Source organism: Myxine glutinosa, chromosome 1, assembly GCF_964187855.1.
Source record: "Myxine glutinosa chromosome 1, kmMyxGlut1.1, whole genome shotgun sequence".
NCBI classification, from domain to species: Eukaryota; Metazoa; Chordata; class Myxini; order Myxiniformes; family Myxinidae; genus Myxine; species Myxine glutinosa.
This window is the reverse complement of record NC_136261.1, coordinates 2,169,544-2,194,382: the sequence shown is the minus strand read 5'-3', so window position 1 is coordinate 2,194,382 and position 24,839 is coordinate 2,169,544. Positions and strand designations below refer to the sequence as shown.

The window sequence follows — 24,839 nt, the reverse complement described above, 5'->3', positions numbered from 1 at the left end:
CCCCTTGCCCCGCCACTCTTAAACTCCCCCCCTACCCCTCCACTCCTGAACTCCCCCCTTGCCCTTCCACTCCTGAACTCCCCCCTTGCCCTTCCCCTCCTAAACTCCCCCCTCACTCCTCCCCTTCAAAACTCCCCCCCAACCCCTCCCATTCAAATCTCCCCCCATACCATTCCTCTCCAATTCTCCCTCCTCCCCCCTCCTCCTCAAAGCTGCCTCCTCCCCACTTCGTCTCCCTTCTATCTCATACCCCCACCCCCCCCCAACCTTCTTCTTTCCTCTGCCCCCCCTCAAACAACCCCTCTCTGTGCCTCATCCCTTCACCTTCAAACCTTTCATCCTCCTCATCCTTCCCTTTCTTGGAACTCTTCTGCAATCGCTGACACACTAACAACTGCTCTCCCTACCTCCCCCTCTCATCCTTCATCTTACCCTACTCCTCCCCTCCCCTGTCCTGTACCCGATGCTCCCCCTCTCTCTTCATTAACGGTATGGACCTCAAACATCCGGGGCCTTCGCTCAAACCTGACTGATCTCTCCATACAGGTTGCTTCTGACAATCCAGACTTGATCTGCTTAACAGAGACTTTCCTCCTTCAAGATGTCTCTGATTCCTTAATATCTCTTCCTGGTTACTCCCTCCTCCGGTATGATAGACCTGAGCCTCGGCCTGGTGGTGGGGTGGCTATCTTTATCAAAAACTCTCTTCCTCACTCTCCTTGCACTGCCCTCTCTCCTCCTCACCCCCAGGAGTACCTCTGGCTACGGCTTCCTCTCCGCTCCCACCTTTTGTTCATATGTGTTCTGTACCGTCCCCCAAACAGTGATGACTCCATCTACATTTCACTGTCTGACAACATGGACCAACTTCTATCCACTCATCCCAACTCTCTCTTCCTCATATGTGGTGACTTCAATTGTCATCATGCCACCTGGTTGGGTGTGGGTTCCTCTCTCACCAGTCATGGCACCTCAGCAAAGGACTTCTGTGACTCACTGGGATTGACACAATCTGTCAATTTCCCGACCCGGATCTCAGCCAATGGAGTATCTTCTCTTCTAGACTTGGTTATGACTAACTTCCCTGCTAATGTCTGCTGCTCTTCTTCTGCTCCAATCGGTTCTTCTGATCATGTGCTTGTCAAAGTGGACATCTCTCTGGCCATTCTCAGAGAGCCTCCTCAGCGTCGACGAGTCTGGCATTTCACTCAGGCCGACTGGGACGGTCTTCAAGCAGCCATCAATCGTCTGGATTGGTCTCCCATCTCCACTGCCTCTGACATCAATTCTTCCTGGGAATTCTTCCAAAGCAAACTGATCTCTCTCATGCACAGATTTATCCCATCTCGCCTTCAGTTGTCTTACCCTTCCTCCCGTCCATGGTACACTGAATCTTGTGGTGAGGCAGTTGCCCTGAAACAACTTGCCTTTGCCTCTTGGAAGGCTAATCCAACTGAAGGAAATCTCAGTTCCTTCCACCAAGCTCGGAACAAGTGTGTGTCTACCCTCAGGAGTGCCAGGAAGCACTATCTCTCCTCACTCAAGAATGAACTCTCAAACCTGTCTCCTTCCTCCAAATCCTGGTGGCGTCTGGTCAAATCCGTTTCTGGTGTTTGTTCCCCCTCCATCCCCTCCCTTACCTCAAATGGCCACACAGTTGACATCGCACGTGACAAAGCCGAATGCCTCAACTCTGTGTTTGCCTCAAAATCCTTAGTCCCAAACCCATCTCTCTCTGTTCCCACCTTTCCCAGTCGAACCAAACTGCTCCTGGACTCTGTGACCTTCTCTCCTGACAAGGTGGAGGAGTTTTTGTCAAACCTCGACTCTGATTCTGCAACTGGACCAGATGGCATCAGCCCACGGGTCCTAAAATCCTGCTCTGCCGCTCTATCTCACCCTCTCTCTGTTCTTTTCACCCTATCTTTTGCTCAAGGTCATCTGCCAGCATCCTGGAAATCAGCAAACATTACCGCTTTACACAAAAAAGGTGCAAAAACAGATCCTTGCAACTACAGACCAATCAGCCTGCTCCCAATTATCAGCAAAGTCATGGAATCCATCATTGCTTCGGATATGAAATCTTTCCTCTTCTCCAATGGCTTGATCTCTGATCATCAATTTGTTTTCAGACCAGGTCACTCTACTCTGGACATGCTGCTTCTGCTGTCTCAACAATGGATGGAGGTCCTCAATGCCAAACAGGAAATCAGAGCTGTCTCCCTTGACATATCACGTGCCTTCGATACGGTCTGGCACCCAGCTCTGCTCACCAAACTCTCCTCCTATGGTATCCATGGAAATCTCCATGCATGGCTTGCGGACTTCCTCTCTGGTCGTAGTCAACGTGTGGCCCTGAATGGATTTCTCTCATCTCCCCTTCCCGTTCAGGCTGGAGTTCCCCAAGGCAGTGTGCTGGGCCCTGTGCTTTTTCTGGTCTTTATCAATGATCTCTCCGACTCTCTGGAAAATCCTCTGTATCTCTTTGCTGATGACTCCACTCTCTGCCGCTCCATTCCTCTTCCCTCAGATCGGCAGTCTGCAGCCTCCTCACTCTCTGAAGACCTGGACAAAATCACAGACTGGTCAAACATGTGGAACATGTCTTTCAATCCTGACAAATCTCACACTTTTACTATGTCTCTCCGAAAAGATCGACTGGACAACCCTCCCATCTACTTTCTCAACAATCCTCTCCAAGAAGTTCTGTCGCTCAAGCTTTTGGGTCTCACCATCTGCCATGATCTTTCTTGGGAAAACCACATTTCCAAGCTGGCCTCCAAAGCCAGTCGCCGACTGGGCATCCTCCATCGTGCGAAGTCCTTCCTAGGCACACCTGAGCTCCTCACCACATACAAGGCTTTCATCCGCAGCTCAATGGAATACTGTTCTCCCCTATGGGCTGGTGCTCCTGCCTCACACCTGGCTCGGCTTCACGCTGTTGAATCCAAAGCTTTCAGAATCATTGGAATCTCCCACGATGAAGCTATCTCTGAGGGCCTTTCACTCACTCACCGCAGGCAGGTAGGTGGTCTTTCTGTCTTCTACCGACTCCTCTCCGGCCTTGCTCCCCCAGCTCTCTCTGTGCTCTGTCCCCCAAATATTCCTACAGGTCGCACAAGATCTGCCAGCCACCCTCTGATGGTTAAACTGCCGAAATCTCGGCTCTCTGCTCACCTTCACTCTTTCATTCCTCTTTTCTCCCGCCTCTGGAACAAACTCCCACACTCACTTCAATCACATTCCTCCCTCCAGGTCTTCAAAACAGCTGTTCACCACCATCTCTTATCTTCCCCCATCCAAAACCTTGATCTTTTCTACCCCCACTAATTCACCCCAGATCCACCTTGTTTGAAATTCCAACTTCTTTCCTGGAAGTCTTGGCAGTGTCCATATGTTTTATACCTCTCCCACCCCCCCCCTTCCCATGCCTCCCCCCCAAAGCCCTCTCCCTCCCACAGTTCTCTCGATGTCTCCATGTCTCTCGGTCCCTGCTCTCAAATGTTGTGTTTGTGTCCTTCCCCCTCTCTCCCCATCTTGTCTACCGCTCCCGATGTTATTTGTTTTGTGTGTCTGTTTGTCTTTCTGTGTGATTAATGTTCGCTCTTTCACGAGCCTCGATCTTGTATACAAAAAAAAAAAAAAAAACGTGCCATGAAATTTTTTTTGTCACAAAGAACCACTATTAGACTTTTTTGTCTTTAGAAAGGGTGCTGTGCTCTCGTTTTTCATGAAGAACCACTGATATGGTGTACTACTGTATAATATGTAAATAATGGTCGACCTGATGTCATTATGTAAATTATGGTCGACCTTACTTGTATATTTGTATATGTTTCACGATTGTACGTTGTTGGAGGTGACATTTTTGATGTCCTGTTTATAACTTTTCGCTCTTGGAACAGATGAAATTGAGGTTTCCATAATAAATAATGGTAGAACTCTTTTACCTTGCACCAATGGTAACGAAGGAATGAACAGAACGAAGAATGCTACATCCATTAACGATTATTAGCGACTATGCGATTTTTTTGCGATGACAAGCGATTATTTCGAGTATACGTGACGATTTTTACGAGAATTTTGCGAACATTGAATTAAAAGATCCAGGATTAGAGTTAATTCTGGAAGTCTCATACTTGCCAATTAAAAAATGTGGTATTGGGGAGCATTTTTGGCAAAACAATTTTTCAATTTACAAAGTTTGGAACAATTGCTTTGCAAAATTAATTTTTTTGGGGGGAACCAAGTGACAAGAGTCACATGATGATCAGGTGGGAATTTCGGACTATTGTTTTGCATGATTGATAGGTCAGTGGTCGACTGACATGTAAATGGGTGTGTTGTCAAATTTGGATAAGTTAATGTGGGAAACAAAAGGGTGATTTCACTGTGGACATTATAGGGGCTTTCTAAGAAAAAAAAAAAAAATTTGGGTCTGTTTGTGCATCTGCGTTTCTAAAATTGAGGGACACATTTTATGAAATTGGCACCCATCTTGATCTGCACATAATGGTTCCAATGCAAACAAATATACATAATGCATGAGTTTGTGTATTTTTTGTGTGACAATGTATGTGTTTTTCTTTTTGTGTGTGTCAATCTCAAAAGATTGTTGAAACCGACAGTGTGCCTGTCTTGAAATAGATAGTTTCATGTGGATGGGATCAAATATCCAGAGAATCCGTAAAATAAAATAACAACATAATTTGTTTATGAAGATTATCTCTTTTGCCAAGGCAGATGGAATATACGATTTGATGTGCTGAGTTATAAGCAGCCATTAATTAAAAGTAAAGGAATTGTGAGTAATCTTGGGATGCCATTTTTGATAGAATTTATATGAGAATAAAAGCTATTTAGGGATATGAGCTTCATAAAAAAAATAAAAATAAAAATGTGGGAGTACAAAATTAGCTAAATTTGTAAGAGATCTTACATGGATTTATCAGAATACTCTGCTCACAGATTTTTGATATATATTTTTCAACTTGAATTTTATCAGCATATTGTTGCGAATATGGAATTTGGCCTCCATATCCGCTTGTAAATATTCCCCTATTTTCTCCAATACTCCCCAACTTTCCCCAATCCCCCATTCCCTAGTCCCATTGCATGTAAATAACAATCAGTAGAGCCGACCTTCCCCTTATTCCCCCATTAAATGTCGTGCCCAGGTCCACCGCACCACACGTAGCCAACTTTCGGACATCTTCCTAGTTATTCTTAATCTATGTCAGTTAAGGCCTCGTTTCCATTAATTATGACTCTTCGTTGCACCAGAATGTGATTATATGGCATCAGTAGTGAGTTTAGGACCTTTCCCATACCTCCTCCCATCTTCTTCCCCAAACAACAACAATAACAACAACTACAACAACAATTACAACTACAACTACGACTACAACAACAGAGGGGCGGGGAGTGTGCGTCCTCACACCGGCTCGGTTACCCGCCATGACCATACGCTCCACGGCGTTACCCCGAAGGGGCTGGCTGTCAGCTCCTCGTCAGGGGCGGAGCCAGTAACCCCCCCACGCACCCAATGAGAAGCAACGTGCCGATTCCACGAGGCGGAGCTAACGAGCCGAGGGCGTGTCACTCCCCGCCGGATATACGCGGCCCCGCGCCGGATGTGACGTCAGATGCGCCCCCAGCCTGGAGAGAGAAGTCGCCACCCCTCGAGCGCTGCAATACCTCCACCGCATCTCTTAAACTTGACCGTACGTGATCCTGCCCTGAGCCCAGGTGCACCTGGAGCGATCGCTACCCGCCTGTCCTTTGCATCAAACCCCGTGTGAGTGAGCCTTGTCCCGTTTATCTGTCGTCTGTTGGGGTTAATATAAGTGTGTTTAAGTGCCCACCTTCCTATGTTTCCCTCTTGTCCCTGTAATCTAAACCTTCCGCATTATTGTAATAACAACCTTTGAGAACCGTATCCCTGGTGTCGTGTCGTATTAATTCCAGCCGTGTGTCTTCTTTTTCCTTCATTGGTCTAGCATAGCGCGATTAGTCAACGTTCGGGCACAATCGGGTAACTTGTGCAGACGTGGTCATACCATAAAACCGCTCGGTAAATAACATCCAAGCCACGTCTGTAACAATTGGTGTCGAGGAGTGGAATTCGAACCCGGGACTAAATTAGTTAGGCCCAAATTTTGGGAGGGAAAATCGAGCCGGAGCGCGTACGGCGCTCGACCGAATCGATTCGGAGCGCGTTTCCCGCGCGAAATTATAACGGCGAAATTTGAATTTGTTTTACGAAAATAAAAAAATAAAAACCGAATTTTGAAAGTCGCGCTATGGCGGATCAAGACAGCTGGGGTCCGGTAAAGGAGAGTGAGGTAGGGTCGATCCAGGACCAAAATGAGGGACAGGAGGAGAGCGAAGCAGTGAGGGCGGCAGGTTCGCAAAATAGCGCCGTCACGCACGAAGAAGCGGGCGCGCAAAATGGCGCCTCGCTGATCACCGCGCCAGCGACCGTGGCAGCGCCCCCGATGGATTGGGGCCTTTTTTTCATACAAATGAAGGCCCTTATGGCCCAGAATAGCGAGAAAATGAGGGAGGAAACGAGGGCTGATAATGAGCGATTGGGTGAGCGGTTGGGGAACCGGATGGATGCTCAGAGTGAGCAAATGGGGGTAATGAGGGACGAAGCGAGGGGTACCAGTGAGAAGTTAGACAATAATTTTGAGGGGTTAGACAACGGGATAAAAGAAGTGAAAAATGGGTTAATGGGGGTAGAAAATAGAATGGCTGCCCAGGAGAATCAAATAGAGGGAGTGAAAAATGGGTTAGAGGGGTTAGAAAACAGTATGGAAGGCAAATTGAGGGACATGAGGGACCAAGCGGAAAGGGAAGTTAAACAAATGGAGCAGCAGATAGAGGGGGTCAGAATGGGGGTAGAAACCAAACTGGATGCTCACAGGGAGGAAATGGAGCAGATGAGGGTGGCATCTGGGCAGGAGATGCAAGTGATGGGAGAGGAGATCAGAAGAGGAGTGAGTGAGGAGGTCGGAGGAGTGCGCGAGGAGGTGAGGCACTGTAAGGAGCACATGGAGAAGGAGGTGAGAAAGGGGACTGTAAAGTTACAAGGGGGCATAGAGGACCTGACGCAGGAGGTGGAGCAGCTGACGGTGGGACAAACGGAGTTAGTGGAGCAGGTTCAAAGGAACACTGCGGTATTAGGAGGGTTAAAAGCGACACAAAACGACATAAAAAACGACTTGATAGCGACAAAGAGGGAATGTCAGATGGTACGTGAGGGACTGACAACGAGGCTGGACGAGGTGATAGAGGTTATGGAGACGAAGGACCGGCAGGTGAGGACGCACATGGAAACGGTCAAGGTAGCCTTGGAGGACGAGCTTGAGGAGACGTACCGGGGAATAAAAGAGGTGAAGCACAAATTAGAAGAAGTGGAAGAAGGGATGAGCGAAATTAAGAAGCGACGGAGAGGGGATAAGAAAGAGATAAAAGAGGGGATAAAAGAATTGGTCCAAAGTCTGTGTTTGGATCGTGATGATGTGCTCATTAACCGGATGAGGGATTCGCAGGTGATGGAGGAGAAGCGAAGAGAAGGAGGACCCGGTGTAAGTGGTGACCAATATGGTCGTGCGTATGATGCGCCAGGGGATTTAATGAGCTTGGGGGTCGAGATGGACCCGGGTGTTCGTGAGAGGCCACTGGTGAAGTGTGCGAAAGGTCTGGTGTGTGAAAAAGGGGGTGTGCAAGAAAGTCCGACTCTGGGGTGTGTGAGGAAAAAGTGTGTACCAAGGAGTGAGTGTGCTGGCGAGAGTGAGTCGGTCGTAGCGTGTGTGCGAGGGAGCACATGGGAGCGCGGTGTGGTGAGTGTTACAGAGGGTGTGACGGGAGAGTGTGCGCAGGAGTGTGCGCGAGAAAGGTGTGTGACGGACAGGTGCATGAGGAAAGAGTGCGCTGTCAGAAGTAAGGAAGAGTGTCCACCTGTGGTGAGTGTTACAGAGGGTGTAACGGGAGAGTGTGCGCGAGAAAGGTGTGTGACCGACAGGTGCATGAGGAAAGAGTGCGCTGTCAGAAGTAAGGAAGAGTGTCCACCTGTGGTGAGTGTTACAGAGGGTGTAACGGGAGAGTGTGCGCGAGAAAGGTGTGTGACGGACAGGTGCATGGAGAAAGAGTGTGCTGTCAAGAGTAAGGGTGAGTGCGTTGTCACGAGTGGAGGTGAGAGTAGTGAGAGTAGTGAGAGTAGTGAGAGTGACAAGGAGCGTGAGTTGGTTGTGACAGGTGAGCGAGGATGTACACCTGGGATGGAAGGATGCACACCTGGAATGGTAGAGCGTGAGTGGGAATGCACGCTGGAGTTGGTGGTGAGGCACGTGGATGGGTGTGCGAATGAGGGCACACCTGTGATTGTCACAGAGGAGGTGACCGAGGAGGGGGCGCGAAGAGGTGTATTGGTGAGGTGTGCGAGCAACGAATGTGTGCCAAAGTGTTCGGTGGTCAGGTGTGTGACCAAGGCTGTGAGTGGAATGGGTGTACCTGGGTGTGTAAGGAAGGGTACGAGGAGCATGGGCACAGCTGGATGTGTGAGCAAGGAACGGGCTGCGGGGTGTAAGCGTCCAGGTGAGGCATCGACGTTACACGGGTTAGAGGTTAGAGCGACTTTTAGCCGAAGCAGGCCCTCGGTGCGTGCCGGGCCTCGCTTTGAACGGCCGCGTCCAGGCTCCACTAGGCGGAGTTGGCAGCCCGATAGGAAGGGTCGTTATGGCGACCACGTTTTGTTGAGACGTGCCGGCAGGTCGAGATCGGGACATTGGATGGCTCCGTGCCGAGATGGTGCGTGGGATCTCGGCCCGGGTAAACCTCCTTCCCTGCACCGAGTGCTGGACGCATCCAGCCGCTGGCACAAAACAACCAGCATCCATTGCTTGGCTTTACGAAACCGGGCTTTGGACAGGGATTGGCGCACCGAGAGGTATTAGTGAGTAGACTGGGTGATGAGGTTAGTGTTTTGGACCCAAAATTAGAGAAAAACAAAATTTGATGATTGGCAAAGGATTGGCAGTAGTGATTGGCAGATGATGGGCAGTGATTGGCAAATTTTTAATTTGTTGAAATTTGATGTGCAAAATTGGTAGTGAGAGACCCCCGATGTGGTGGGATGGCAAATCCACCATCCCTCACAGTGGGGCAAAGGAGCAATAGCTTATGGGGTGTATGGCAGTGAAAACTAGCCCGGGTGGGTTAGGATATGGTGTGTAGGGATCTAGCGAGGATTGACATTAGGTGACGTTAAGATTAGTTAGTGACTGATACCTGTAGTGGGGACGCAGGTAGATTAGTATGGATGATAATGACGAGGGAGCGCAATAGTTTAAAGGGACGACTGGGAAGCGCAAGTTTCAGAAGGGAGTAGTTAGCTGAGATGATGCCGTGTTTGTGAGAATTGAACAGGTGTGATTGCACAGGTGTGCAACTGGACAGGTGTGTGGAGCAGTGTATGAGTAGTGAGTGTTGTGGATCAGCGCGAATGCGCTTGGGGAGAGAAGGGTGCAGGTGGCACCAGGTGTGAGAGCACAGGTGTGCAGGTACAGGTGTGTGGAGAGAGTTGGAGTAAGTGGTACGGAGTGGTGTGCATGGTGCGAAGGTGTGGATGGGGGAAGAGTGGACCCCTTTCACGAGTACCCGGGGCGGGTAGTGTAAGTGTTAGGTAGAGGGTGCAGGTAAATTGTGGTTGGATATTGGCATTTGTGGTGCGGTTGCAGAATGGTGTTGTGAATGGGTGCATTAGTGTTGTGGAAATGGCTGGGCGTGTAGCCTGTTAGTGTGTGTAGTTGGTTGGGCACTCCACCACTGTGAGGATGTCGGCCAGGTGAGGCCGCAGGTGGGCTCTGGGAGCCGGTAGAGTTGTGGATGGGGCCCGAGGATCCGGAGGACGGACCCGGGTAGCCCAGTGCCAGAGAGGGCACCGAGTGGGGAGAGTGCCAGAGGGCCTTCCCCAGGTAGTTAGGTTAGGGTAAGGAGCAGGTAAGCTCGGAGGCAACTGCAGTGGTGGAGGTGTGCAGGTGGGTAGACCCACTGGGAGAGGTACACGTCGCAGCCCAGAAATTGTACGAGGGCACCGGGAGATGAATCGGGGGAGTGAGACCCCAAATTGAAGAGCACCACAGTTTGGCCAATGGGAATTGGTTTTTAGAACCCATAGTGTAAGAGGGCCAATGGTTTGGCCGGAGAAAGACCCCGGGTAGTGTAAAGTTGTTAAAGTCATTTAGGAAATAGTTAGGATTGATGAACCTGTCGCACCATACGCAGCCACTTACCTGTGGTGATGATGATGACTCCACACCTGTGTTTTCTTTGTTCTGTGTGCAGGAAATGAGATTGCTGTGGATTTGTGAGACGCATCACGACGTGGATGAGACATTGGGGTGATTCCATCTCTCCCTCCTTAGGAGGGACTGATGATGAATTGGTGATGGCAAATTTTGATGTGCAGTTGGAGATGGCAAATTTTGATGAGAGTTGAAAATGGCAAATTTGATTGGTTAGGAGGGAGAGAAGACGAATTTGGTTTATGGGAGGAACGGGGAAGACAGTAGGGATGTTTGTCGATTTGTAAAGTAGATGTTTATGGGTAGTGTTGTGTTTTGTGGATGCAGTAAGGGGTAAGGGAGGGGCCATGTAGGTTACCTGGTGGGGGGGGGGGCGTACGATAGGAACGTACCTGTCTCACCTGGTTCCCATGTGCCCCCAGTGTGCATCACCTTACATTGCGTGCACTTTTGCGCCCTTACCACCTTACTCACTTGTTTCTTCTTTTGTCTCCCACCTCCGAGGATCTGGCTTTGGGGTAGAGAGAGAGGAGAGAGAGGTGCTGGCTGCGCAGTTGTGGGCCTGCACTTTCGCTGTTTGCTGCCGGGATCGATACACCATATGGACCGCAATGTTTGTGGCCACCCACAATGGACCGCAGTTCGTTTGCGGCCAAGCACCACCCGGGGATGGACCTATGGATCAACGTGGCACCTATGCCATAAAGGTGAACCACTGTTAATTAACACCAAGTGCACCACAAGAAGAGCAAGAGACACCTGCAGGGTTAGGGGTTGTCGAATTTATTTTTATTCCAATGAACAATGGTGACTGCACCGATTGGTGGTGGGGTGGTGCTTTTGATGCTGGGACAGGGTGCTCTGCACGTTATTAAAGGCCGTCGGCCACAGAGCACTCGTGGGTTGGTGTATCGATGTTGGCAAGCGCGCTCTCTCTATGCATAACATCTGCATGTGTTCCTCCAAAAACAGGTCCTGGATCGTAGTGTAAATAGCAGCGTAGTCGTGTAAATAATGCTCCCTACCGGCTGTATGTGTAGTTTGCGAATTCTTTCCGGATTCGGTTATCCTGTGGGTGTGTTTCTGTGAGGAGAAGGGTGCAACGTCGCAGGGGGACATATTTACTCATTTGTGAATATCTGTAAAACTGTCGCACTCAGGGTAGAGTTAATAGTAGAGGGAACTACATTGCGTGCCACACTAAAGTAGGTAAAAATTTATCGGGTCGGGACGCCCCGAGGGTAGAGAAGGGTGCAATGTTGCGAATATGGAATTTGGCCTCCATATCCGCTTGTAAATATTCCCCTATTTTCTCCAATACTCCCCAACTTTCCCCAATCCCCCATTCCCTAGTCCCATTGCATGTAAATAACAATCAGTAGAGCCGACCTTCCCCTTATTCCCCCATTAAATGTCGTGCCCAGGTCCACCGCACCACACGTAGCCAACTTTCGGACATCTTCCTAGTTATTCTTAATCTATGTCAGTTAAGGCCTCGTTTCCATTAATTATGACTCTTCGTTGCACCAGAATGTGATTATATGGCATCAGTAGTGAGTTTAGGACCTTTCCCATACCTCCTCCCATCTTCTTCCCCAAACAACAACAATAACAACAACTACAACAACAATTACAACTACAACTACGACTACAACAACAGAGGGGCGGGGAGTGTGCGTCCTCACACCGGCTCGGTTACCCGCCATGACCATACGCTCCACGGCGTTACCCCGAAGGGGCTGGCTGTCAGCTCCTCGTCAGGGGCGGAGCCAGTAACCCCCCCACGCACCCAATGAGAAGCAACGTGCCGATTCCACGAGGCGGAGCTAACGAGCCGAGGGCGTGTCACTCCCCGCCGGATATACGCGGCCCCGCGCCGGATGTGACGTCAGATGCGCCCCCAGCCTGGAGAGAGAAGTCGCCACCCCTCGAGCGCTGCAATACCTCCACCGCATCTCTTAAACTGGACCGTACGTGATCCTGCCCTGAGCCCAGGTGCACCTGGAGCGATCGCTACCCGCCTGTCCTTTGCATCAAACCCCGTGTGAGTGAGCCTTGTCCCGTTTATCTGTCGTCTGTTGGGGTTAATATAAGTGTGTTTAAGTGCCCACCTTCCTATGTTTCCCTCTTGTCCCTGTAATCTAAACCTTCCGCATTATTGTAATAACAACCTTTGAGAACCGTATCCCTGGTGTCGTGTCGTATTAATTCCAGCCGTGTGTCTTCTTTTTCCTTCATTGGTCTAGCATAGCGCGATTAGTCAACGTTCGGGCACAATCGGGTAACTTGTGCAGACGTGGTCATACCATAAAACCGCTCGGTAAATAACATCCAAGCCACGTCTGTAACAATATAAATTGTGCTGTATGTATGGATGTGTATTAGGCGTAGATGATATGGAAAAATAGTAAAGAAAATCTTGCTGAATTGAACTATTGTGGGTTTTTTAAAAACGGAATGCATTGTGAATCTTAAACCAAGGGGCAGACATGAACGCGCTGTTATGTAGGTTAAACTCAGAACGCAATGTTACGTGTACCTGCAACATATTTTGATAATCTGCAACACCTATATTGGCATACTGGTGTCATTAGTACTCACTAGTTGCATAGAAATAGCTGAGCAACAGTTAAGGGGGCGTAACACTTACTTGGATATTTTCTACAAGTAGGGGTTTGAATAAGTGGTGGTTGTACACATGGGATTCATCAAATTAAGCTTTGGAGTTCAAACAAAGTCACTGGTTAACAGAAGGAGAATGGATAGTAAATAATTCTTAGATGCTGGGTAAATTAAGTGAGATATTACAAAGACTTATAAGAGCTATTGTTCTTCGTTACAGTGGTTGAAAAATAGATCCAAAACAATGAATCTATAAATGAATGTGATAGGGATAACATCCTCAATTTGAATACATAATTTAATTGTGGGTAAAGGAATTAATTTATCGTAGTGGATTGTTAACAGCAGCCTGAAATGTCCTGAGAGTGTGCATCCATGTAATCAGAAATCCCAGATTTTTAAAGTTTGGTAGAGGTCTTGTGTGGAGGAATACTTGCTTGGTAGATAAAAAAGGTACTGCGTGTTGGCAGCCACTTTTGCGGCCATTTAGGCCAAACAAATTGGGAGAAACTGTAATTGAATATGTAATTTACAGATGAGTATTTGGGAAGTAAAAAGGGAATTTATTGATTTGGGAGACATTTTTCAAAGGTTTATTAAAGTGTTGCAATATGACAGTTGGTAAGGAAAATTATTGGATGAAAATTAGATCTGTTTATAAAATGAATTTGTTGACTTTTTGAAGTTAATTCTTCGAATTGTTGTTTAACTAGCATTTTGAGTTCAAATTGGAAATAGTTTGGTAGAACCTTGGTTAAAACATTTGGTTACAGTGTTTTGGAACAAATTGGTAAACCATAGGAGGTTGATGAGAATAGAAACAAATATGGACCCAAAATAGAACGACTTTTTATGATGACATGAATGTGGAGATAAAAAGATTGAATTAAGTAATGTTGTAAATGAGTACAGTAGAGTTAAGATAATGGCATAACGAAAATGTTATGAATTGTGTCAGTTTTACAAGATCAGCGAACTCATATCACCACAAGTTACACACCATGAAAATTAAAGTAATATAGGGTATCATTTGAAGATCACTTACTTGTAGTTAACACAATAGAATCAATTACTCATGTTAAAAAAAAAAAAAAAAAAAAGTGGGGAGAAATATGATAATAATACATTATGCATAGTTTGCTTGTTTGCAAAATTTGTTGGGAATTAGATACTCCTGTTTGTGATTGTAATCATATATACTCATTATTAATGCATTTATTTTCTTTGAGTAGTGTTAAAATAACTGCATGAGTTTAATTTTTCAAACTATATTAACCTGAAAGCAACTTAAAATGCTATTCTTAGTATAGTAGTAAAATACATACCTGATTTGGATATTATTCGTGTAAGAAGAAGAATAGAAATGAATATAACTTTTTGAATGTTTTGAGGAAAACAATAAATTGTCAAATGTGAAGCCTTTATAATATACATGATTATGGTGATTTCATGTTAAGATGTACCCTATCTGATTCAGTGTGTGTGGAGAGCAGATTCAGATGTGGCTGAGTAAAGGATAAGACCAGATCACATCTCAAATGGAGTGATAATGAATTGGGAAGAAGTTCGAGAAAGAAAATTTGTGGTTAAAAATGAGGTTAATCTTGGCATACACCCTCCTTCTCAAAGAATGATGAAGACATTCTCCTTTGTAAAATTGGAGATGGATGCTTACCTTCACCAAGGAAAATTTATGTGACCATGTGACTGGATCACACTGCAACATATGGAAGAAAGGCGATCACTTACTTTTGTTCAAATGCCTCGAACATTCATCACGTCAGCAATTGCGGGACGACATCTTGCCTGCAACTTCTACTGGATGCGGTGACGTGTGTCATTACTCCACCAACATCCGGGGAGCCAGCGTGGAGCTGAAAGTGGAGGGCTGTGCTTTTTCTCCACAACAGCTGTGCATGATTCTGCTGGAGGCTCCTGGTATGGACCATGAACAACTTGAACACCATGGTCCTAACATCGTTGTGGATGCATCTGGCATCTCTGTTCCACATCTTGCTGGTCAACCAACATCACATCAATACTTGCTGCCCATTCATGATGAGTGAGGAGGCAAGTCGACTACAACTGGACGAAGGCATTGTTCAAATCTACTATGGCTCACAGCAAGAGTGGCAAGGATGCTACATGCAGAGCAGGGTCAGTTTATGACTCCGCCCAGCTATCACAACAGCGGAAAATCCTACGCGAAATAGTGTAGGTGCTATGAAGACATCAGAAGAAAATGTTTCATACTTGAATTTCAAACACAAGTGATCAGCCTCTTCTTTTCTTTTCAAATAGAAAGTCAACGTTTGTTTTGAAGCAAAACGTATTGCCAAATGTTGCAGATGCTTTATTATCTTTAAAATGGTGAATTGAAATTGTTGTGTCTTGGTAAAGGTGAAGTTTTGTTTGCAGAGATATTTATGATGCAAATGAAATGAACTGAATTATCAATATGGAGTCAACGAACAAAGGAATGTTTTGTAAACAGATTCTTCCAGGATGACGGTGTATGCCTAAGGAAATTGAATTACTAAATTTGTAATTTGAGTATTTTGCAATCGATGTTTAGATTAATGGTTAATATAAACAAAAATAAAAAATGAGGGATTGTGGAAGTACAGATAAATATAAATTCATATTTGTTAGGGTCGGCGAATTATGCAGGTAGTTAAATTACACTGCAATATAAAGGATTCTCAAATTGTGCAAGGAGGGGGTGTGGGGAACTCGGAGCAAGCAGTCGACCATCTGTAGAATGACCCAGTGACCTTCAGCGATGGTGGACGTGGAGTTGGAATGTATCCCACCATTAGGGGGATTTTTATCAGTTCTTTGTGTCCTCCGTAATGGAAACCAGATGGACTATCTTGCCCGAAAGGCTGGCGTAAAGTGACTTCGGAATTCCACTGGAGCGAGATGAAAGCAGCTAAGGTCTACTTAAGGAGAGAAGGCTCCGAGGCTGTCGGAGCAGAAGGAAGAAGGGAGACGACGTGATGCGCGACGATGCGTCATGTTTTTATTTATAAAGTATAACTGTATTTTCGTGTAAATATTCTTTGCAAGATTTAAATAAATCTTTATTTAAATTGAGTGAGTCTCATTGAGTTTTTGGCTGAGAAGTGTCCAAAAAAGATGTCACAACAGCAGGTTGGAAAAGGGAAGGTGAGGGCAGGTTGGAAAAGGGAAGGTGAGGGCAGGTGAGAGAAGAAAAGGTGAGGGCAGGTGAGAGAAGAAAAGGTGAGGGCAGGTGAGAGAAGAAAAGGTGAGGGCAGGTGAGAGAAGAAAAGGTGAGGGCAGGCAAGAGAAGGGAAGGTCAGGACAGGTGAGAGAAGAAAAGGCGAGGGCAGGTGAGAGAAGGGAAGGTGAGGACTGGTGAGAGAAGAGAAGGTGAGGGTAGGTGAGAGAAGAAAAGGTGAGGACAGACGAGAGAAAGGAATGAGAGTGAAGGGAAGCTGAGAGAAGACAAGGTCAGCAAATGTTCAGGAAGGTAAGGTGATGGTGACAAATGTTTGGGAAGGTGAGGTGATGGAAGGTGACGGATAGCAAGGACAGTGTGACAAGCAGTGCGCTTACGATGAAAATCCACAAACGGTGGCGGTGAAAAACAGAGACACAAGCTCACCTTCATAAAACCCACACACAAGCTTACCTTGATAAAACTCACACACAAGCTTACCTTGATAAAAACCAGACACAAGCTTACCTTGATAAAACCCACACAGAAGCTTGCCTTGATACAACACAGAAACACAAGCTTACCTTGATAAAACCCACACAGAAGCTTGCCTTGATAAAATCACACACAAGCTTACCTTGATAAAAACCAGGCACAAGCTTACCTTTATAAAAACCAGAGACACAAGCTTACCTTGATAAAAACCAGACACAAGCTTACCTTGATAAAACCCACACAGAAGCCTGCCTTGATAAAACACAGAAACACAAGCTCACCTTGATAAAACCCACACAGAAGCTTACCTTGATAAAAACCAGAGACACAAGCTTACCTTGATAAAAACCAGAGACACAAGCTTACCTTGATAAAACCCACACAGAAGCTTGCCTTGATAAAACCCACACACAAGCTTACCTTGATAAAACCCACACAGAAGCTTGCCTTGATAAAACCCACACACAAGCTTACCTTGATAAAAACCAGAGACACAAGCTTACCTTGATAAAAACCAGAGACACAAGCTTACGTTGATAAAACACAGAAACACAAGCTTACCTTGATAAAACACAGAAACACAAGCTTACCTTGATAAAACCCACACAGAAGCTTGGCTTGATAAAACCCACACACAAGCTTACCTTGAAAAAAACCAGAGACACAAGCTTACCTTGATAAAACCCACACAAAGCTTACCTTGATAAAACACAGAAACACAAGCTTACCTTGATAAAACACAGACACACAAGCTTACCTTGATAAAACCCACACAAAGCTTACCTTGATAAAACACAGAAACACAAGCTTACCTTGATAAAACCCACACAAAGCTTACCTTGAAAAAACACAGAAACACAAGCTTACCTTGATAAAACACAGAAACACAAGCTTACCTTGATAAAACCCACACAAAGCTTACCTTGATAAAACACAGAAACACAAGCTTACCTTGATAAAACACAGAAACACAAGCTTACCTTGATAAAACACAGAAACACAAGCTTACCTTGATAAAACACAGAAACACAAGCTTACCTTGATAAAACACAGAAACACAAGCTTACCTTGATAAAACACAGAAACACAAGCTTACCTTGATAAAAACCACACACAAGCTCACCTTGATAAAACCCACACACAAGCTTACCTTGATAAAACACAGAAACACAAGCTTACCTTGATAAAACACAGAAACACAAGCTTACCTTGATAAAACACAGAAACACAAGCTTACCTTGATAAAAACCACACACAAGCTCACCTTGATAAAACCCACACACAAGCTCACCTTGATAAAACACAGAAACACAAGCTTACCTTGATAAAACACAGAAACACAAGCTTACCTTGATAAAAACCACACACAAGCTCACCTTGATAAAACCCACACACAAGCTTACCTTGATAAAACACAGAAACACAAGCTTACCTTGATAAAAACCACACACAAGCTTACCTTGATAAAACACAGAAACACAAGCTTACCTTGATAAAAACCAGAGACACAAGCTTACCTTGATAAAACCCACACACAAGCTCACCTTGATAAAACCCACACACAAGCTTACCTTGACAAAATCCACACACAAGCTTACCTTGATAAAACACAGAAACACAAGCTCACCTTGATAAAACCCACACACAAGCTCACCTTGATAAAAACCACACACAAGCTTACCTTGATAAAACCCACACACAAGCTTACCTTGATAAAACCCACACACAAGCTCACCTTGATAAAACCCACACACAAGCTTACCTTGATAAAAACCCACACACAAGCTCACCTTGATAAAAACCACACACAAGCTTACCTTGATAAAACCCACACACAAGCTTACCTTGATAAAACCCACACACAAGCTCACCTTGATAAAACCCACACACAAGCTCACCTTGATAAAACCCTTTTTCTTCTTTTTTGTTGGTAGAAATCTGGAGATTGAGGAGACCTGGAAGAGATCGATAATGGAGGTGAAGCGGAAATGGAGGAAAATGAATCGATTGGAAGAGAAGAGGGGGAGAGGTTTGTGGTGGCGATGGAAGGTAGACAGGTGAGAGAAGGTGAACGAGTGATGGGAGTGGAGGAGGTAAAGATGAAGGGCGTGTTGCTGATGGCGTCAAATGAAGAGATGACACCTGGTGTGGAGATGTGTGATGGAGAGGAGGCCATGGTGTCAGATTGAAAAGGTCGAACAGGTATCGATCAGGATTGAGTGCAGGTTGAGAAGGTCAATCAGGATGCAGTGCAGGTTGAAAAGGTCGATCAGGTATCGATCAGGATTGAGTGCAAGTTAAAAACGTCGATCAGGTATCGATCAGGATTGAGTGGAGGTTGAGAAGGTCGATCAGGATGCAGTGCCGGTTGAAAAGGTCGATCAGGTATCGATCAGGATTGAGTGCAAGTTGAAAAGGTCGATCAGGTATCGATCAGGATTGAGTGCAAGTTAAAAACGTCGATCAGGTATCGATCAGGATGCAGTGGAGGTTGAAAAGGTCAATCAGGATTGAGTGCAAGTTAAAAACGTCGATCAGGTATCGATCAGGATGCAGTGGAGGTTGAAAAGGTCGATCAGGTATCGATCAGGATTGAGTGCAGGTTGAGAAGGTCGATCAGGATGCAGTGCAGGTTGAAAAGGTCGATCAGGTATCGATCAGGATGCAGTGCAGGTTGAAAAGATCGATCAGGTATCGATCAGGATTGAGTGCAGGTTGAGAAGGTCGATCAGGTATCGATCAGGATGCAGTGCAGGTTGAAAAGGTCGATCAGGTATCGATCAGGATTGAGTGCAGGTTGAAAAGGTCGATCAGGTATCGATCAGGATTGAGTGCAGGTTGAGAAGGTCGATCAGGATGCAGTGCAGGTTGTAAAGGTCGATCAGGTATTGATCAGGATTGAGTGCAAGTTGAAAAGATCGATCAGGTATCGATCAGGATTGAGTGCAGGTTGAGAAGGTCGATCAGGTATCGATCAGGATGCAGTGCAGGTTGAAAAGGTCGATCAGGTATCGATCAGGATTGAGTGCAGGTTGAAAAGGTCGATCAGGTATCGATCAGGATTGAGTGCAGGTTGAGAAGGTCGATCAGGATGCAGTGCAGGTTGTAAAGGTCGATCAGGTATTGATCAGGATTGAGTGCAAGTTGAAAAGGTCGATCAGGTATCGATCAGGATTGAGTGCAAGTTGAAAAGGTCGATCAGGTGTCGATCAGGTATCGATCAGGATTGAGTGCAAGTTGAAAAGGTCGATCAGGTATCGATCAGGATTGAGTGCAAGTTGAAAAGGTCGATCAGGTATCGATCAGGATTGAGTGCAAGTTGAAAAGGTCGATCAGGTATCGATCAGGTTTGAGTGCAGGTTGAAAAGGTCGATCAGGTATCGATCAGGATTGAGTGCAAGTTGAAAAGGTCGATCAGGTATCGATGAGGATCGACTGCAGGTTTGCATTTATTGATGAGAATCGAGTGCAGGTTTGCATGTACCGATCAGGTAACGATGAGGATCGAGTGCAGGTTTGCATGTATCGATCAGGTAACGATGAGGATCGAGTGCAGGTTTGCATGTATCGATCAGTATCGATTGATGTTTATGATGAAGTTGCGAAGACCGATTGGTGATGAGGAGGCCGAGTTGATTCCAGCGTCCGACCTGGAGTACTGGAGACAAAGGACACGTGAATATAATAAGGAATGACCAAACATAAAAATATAAAATTGTTTTGTAATATAATTTACATCTCACAATCCTTCACATTCCCTCATTGAACGAACGTATTATTCATTCCATCATCGAGTTCCTTCCCTCGTCCCAACACTCACTCAACATTTGGCCAATCCAGAGGGTCTTACCGTCCGTCCAGTGTCCGCGTGCAGTGTCCGCGTGCAGTGTCCGCGTGCAGTGTCCGCGTGCAGTGTCCGCAGCGCTTCCCCTCGGTCTTGTGGATTCCCGCGCTTTTTCCTTGCGGTTTTCCATTGGTTTGGTGAACGTGGTCAGGAAGGGGGAGGTCATGGTCATGAATAACGAGGCACGAACTGCACGACCCTCACGGTCAGCCATGTCCAGCCAATGAGAATGTTTTTTAAACATGAAACTGCGCATGACCGACTATTCATATACGATGACCGACCATTCATATACTATGACCGACCATTCATATACTATGACCGACCATTGATATACTATGACCGACCATTGATATACCATGACCGACCATTGATATACTATGACCGACCATTCATATACTATGACCGACCATTCATACACCGTGACCGACCATTCATACACCATGACCGACCATTCATACACCGTGACCGACCATTCATACACCGTGACCGACCATTCATACACCGTGACCGACCATTCGATTCATATACTATGACCGACCATTCATATACTATGACCGACCATTCATACACCGTGACCGACCATTCATACACCGTGACCGACCATTCATACACCGTGACCGACCATTCATATACTATGACCGACCATTCATACACCGTGACCGACCATTCATACACCGTGACCGACCATTCATATACCGTGACGACCATTCATATACCGTGACCGACCATTCATACACCGTGACCGACCATTCATACACCGTGACTGACCATTCATATACCGTGACTGACCATTCATATACCATAACCGACCATTCATATACCGTGACTGACCATTCATATGCCGTGATTGACCATTCATATACCGTGAATGACCATTCATATACCGTGATTGACCATTCATATACCATGACCGACCATTCATATACCGTGACTGACCATTCATATACCGTGACCGGCCATTCATATACCATGACCGACCATTCATATACCGTGACCGACCATTCATATACCGTGTCCGACCATTCATATACCGTGTCCGACCATACATATACCGTGCCACTCATATATACCATGATCGACCATTCATATACTGTGACTGACCATTCATATACCGTGACCGACTATTCATATACCGTGTCCGACCATTCATATACCGTGACCGACCATTCATATACCGTGACCGACCATTCATATACAGTGACCGACCATTCATATACCGTGACCGACCATTCATACACCGTGACCGACCATTCATACACCGTGACCGACCATTCATACACCGTGACTGACCATTCATACACCGTGACCGACCATTCATAAACTATGACCGACCATTCATATACCATGACCGACCATTCATACACCGTGACCGACCATTCATACACCGTGACCGACCATTCATATACTATGACCGACCATTCATACACCGTGACCGACCATTCATACACCATGACCGACCATTCATACACCGTGACCGACCATTCATATACCGTGACCGACCATTCATACACCGTGACCGACCATTCATACACCGTGACTGACCATTCATATACCGTGACTGACCATTCATATACCGTGACTGACCATTCATATACCTTGACTGACCATTCATATACCGTGATTGACCATTCATATACCATAACCGACCATTCATATACCGTGACTGACCATTCATATACCGTGATTGACCATTCATATACCATGACCGACCATTCATATACCGTGACTGACCATTCATATACCGTGACCGACCATTTATATACCGTGTCCGACCATTCATATACCGTGTCCGACCATTCATATACCGTGCCACTCATATATACCATGACCGACCATTCATATACTGTGACTGACCATTCATATACCATGACCGACCATTCATATACCGTGACCGACCATTCATATACCGTGACCGACCATTCATATACCGTGACCGACCATTCATATACCGTGACCGACCATTCATATACCGTGACCGACCATTCATATACCGTGACCGACCATTCATATACCGTGACGGACCATTCATGTACCGTGACCGACCATTCATGTACCGTGACTGACCATTCATATACCGTGACCGACCATTCATGTACCGTGACCGACCATTCATGTACCGTGACCGACCATTCATGGACCGTGACCGACCATTCATGGACCGTGACCGACCATTCATGGACCGTGACCGACCATTCATGTACCGTGACCGACCATTCATGTACCGTGACCGACCATTCATATACCGTGACCATGCTCCCCCGCCCCCTATGCCTATTCCCACCCCCAGATTCTTCCTGTCTGTCTGTGCTCCCACCATGCCTATTCCCTCCCCCAGATTCTTCCTGTCTGTGCTCCCCCCGCCCCCATGCGTATTCCCACCCCCAGATTCTTCCATCTGTGCTCCCCCCGCCCCCATGCATATTACCAACCCCCAGATTCTTCCTGTCTGTGCTCCCCCCGCCCCCATGCATATTCCCACCCCCAGATTCTTCCTGTCTCTGCTCCCCCGCCCCCATGCGTATTCCCACCCCCAGATTCTTCCATCTGTGCTCCCCCCGCCCCCATGACTATTCCAACCCCCAGATTCTTCCTGTCTGTGCTCCCCCCGCCCCCATGACTATTCCCACCCCCAGATTCTTCCTGTCTGTGCTTCCCCAAACCCATGCATATTCCCACCCCCAGATTCTTCCTGTCTGTGCTCCCCCCGCCCCCATGACTATTCCCACCTCCAGATTCTTCCTGTCTGTGCTGCCCCCACCCCTATGACTATTCCCACCCCCAGATTCTTCCTGTCTGTGCTCCCCCCGCCCCCATGACTATTCCCACCCCCAGATTCTTCCTGTCTGTGCTCCCCCCAACCCATGCATATTCCCACCCCCAGATTCTTCCTGTCTGTGCTCCCCCCGCCCCCATGACTATTCCCACCCCCAGATCCTTCCTGTCTGTGCTCCCCCCGCCGCCATGACTATTCCCACCCCCAGATTCTTCCTGTCTGTGCTCCCCCCGCCGCCATGACTATTCCCACCCCCAGATTCTTCCTGTCTGTGCTCCCCGCAACCCATGCATATTCCCACCGCCAGATTCTTCCTGTCTGTGCTCCCCCCACCCCCATGACTATTCCCACCCCCAGATTCTTCCTGTCTGTGCTCCCCCCAACCCATGCATATTCCCACCCCCAGATTCTTCCTGTCTGTGCTCCCCCCGCCCCCATGACTATTCCCACCTCCAGATTCTTCCTGTCTGTGCTGCCCCCACCCCCACCCCCATGACTATTCCCATCCCCAGATTATTCCTGTCTGTGCTCCCCCCACCCCCATGACTATTCCCACCCCCAGATTCTTCCTGTCTGTGCTCCCCCCGCCCCCATGACTATTCCCACCCCCAGATTCTTCCTGTCTGTGCTCCCCCCAACCCATGCATATTCCCACCCCCAGATTCTTCCTGTCTGTGCTCCCCCCGCCCCCATGACTATTCCCACCCCCAGATTCTTCCTGTCTGTGCTCCCCCCAACCCATGCATATTCCCACCCCCAGATTCTTCCTGTCTGTGCTCCCCCCACCCCCATGACTATTCTGTGCCCCCCCCATGTACCGTGACTATTCTGTGACTGTTCTGTGCCCCCCCCCATGACTATTCCCACCCCCAGAATCTTCCCGTCTGTGCTCCCCCCGTCCCCATGACTATTCCCACCCCCAGATTCTTCCTGTCTGTGCTGCCCCCGCCCCCATGACTATTCCCACCCCCAGATTCTTCCTGTCTGTGCTCCCCCCACCCCCATGACTATTCCCACCCCCAGATTCTTCCTGTCTGTGCTGCCCCCGCCCCCATGACTATTCCCACCCCTAGATTCTTCCTGTCTGTGCTGCCCCCGCCCCCATGACTATTCCCACCCCGAGATTCTTCCTGTCTGTGCTGCCCCCGCCCGCATGACTATTCCCACCCCCAGATTCTTCCTGTCTGTGCTGCCCCCACCCCCATGACTATTTCCACCCCCAGATTCTTCCTGTCTGTGCTCCCCCCACCCCCATGACTATTCCCACCCCCAGATTCTTCCTGTCTGTGCTCCCTCCGCCCCCATGACTATTCCCACCCCCAGATTCTTCCCGTCTGTGCTCCCCCCACCCCCAGATTCTTCCTGTCTGTGCTCCCCCCGCCCCCATGACTATTCCAACCCCCAGATTCTTCCTGTCTGTGCTGCCCCTGCCCCCATGACTATTGCCACCCCCAGATTCTTCCTGTCTGTTCTCCCCCCACCCCCATGACTATTTCCACCCCCAGATTCTTCCTGTCTGTGCTGCCCCCGCCCCCATGACTATTCCCACCCCCAGATTCTTCCTGTCTGTTCTCCCCCCACCTCCATGACTATTTCCACCCCCAGATTCTT

General features: G+C 47.3%; 1 protein-coding gene across 5 annotated transcripts in view; it reads right to left on the bottom strand.

Moving 5' to 3' along the window:
- The window catches only part of LOC137418024 (uncharacterized), a 102,405-nt gene extending 81,531 nt beyond the window's left edge, over positions 1-20,874 (bottom strand). For 3 of the 5 annotated variants that reach the window (XM_078774658.1, XM_078774690.1, XM_078774720.1), the window contains exon 1: positions 18,507-20,261. In XM_078774658.1, the coding sequence (XP_078630784.1) occupies positions 18,507-18,784 (278 nt within the window). In that variant the 5' untranslated portion in view covers positions 18,785-20,261. Of the gene's footprint in view, positions 1-18,506; positions 20,267-20,458 lie in introns of those variants that run through there. The other 2 variants (XM_078774757.1, XM_078774798.1) reach the window with 2 other exon arrangements.
- Between the last annotated feature and the right edge of the window lie 3,965 nt (positions 20,875-24,839).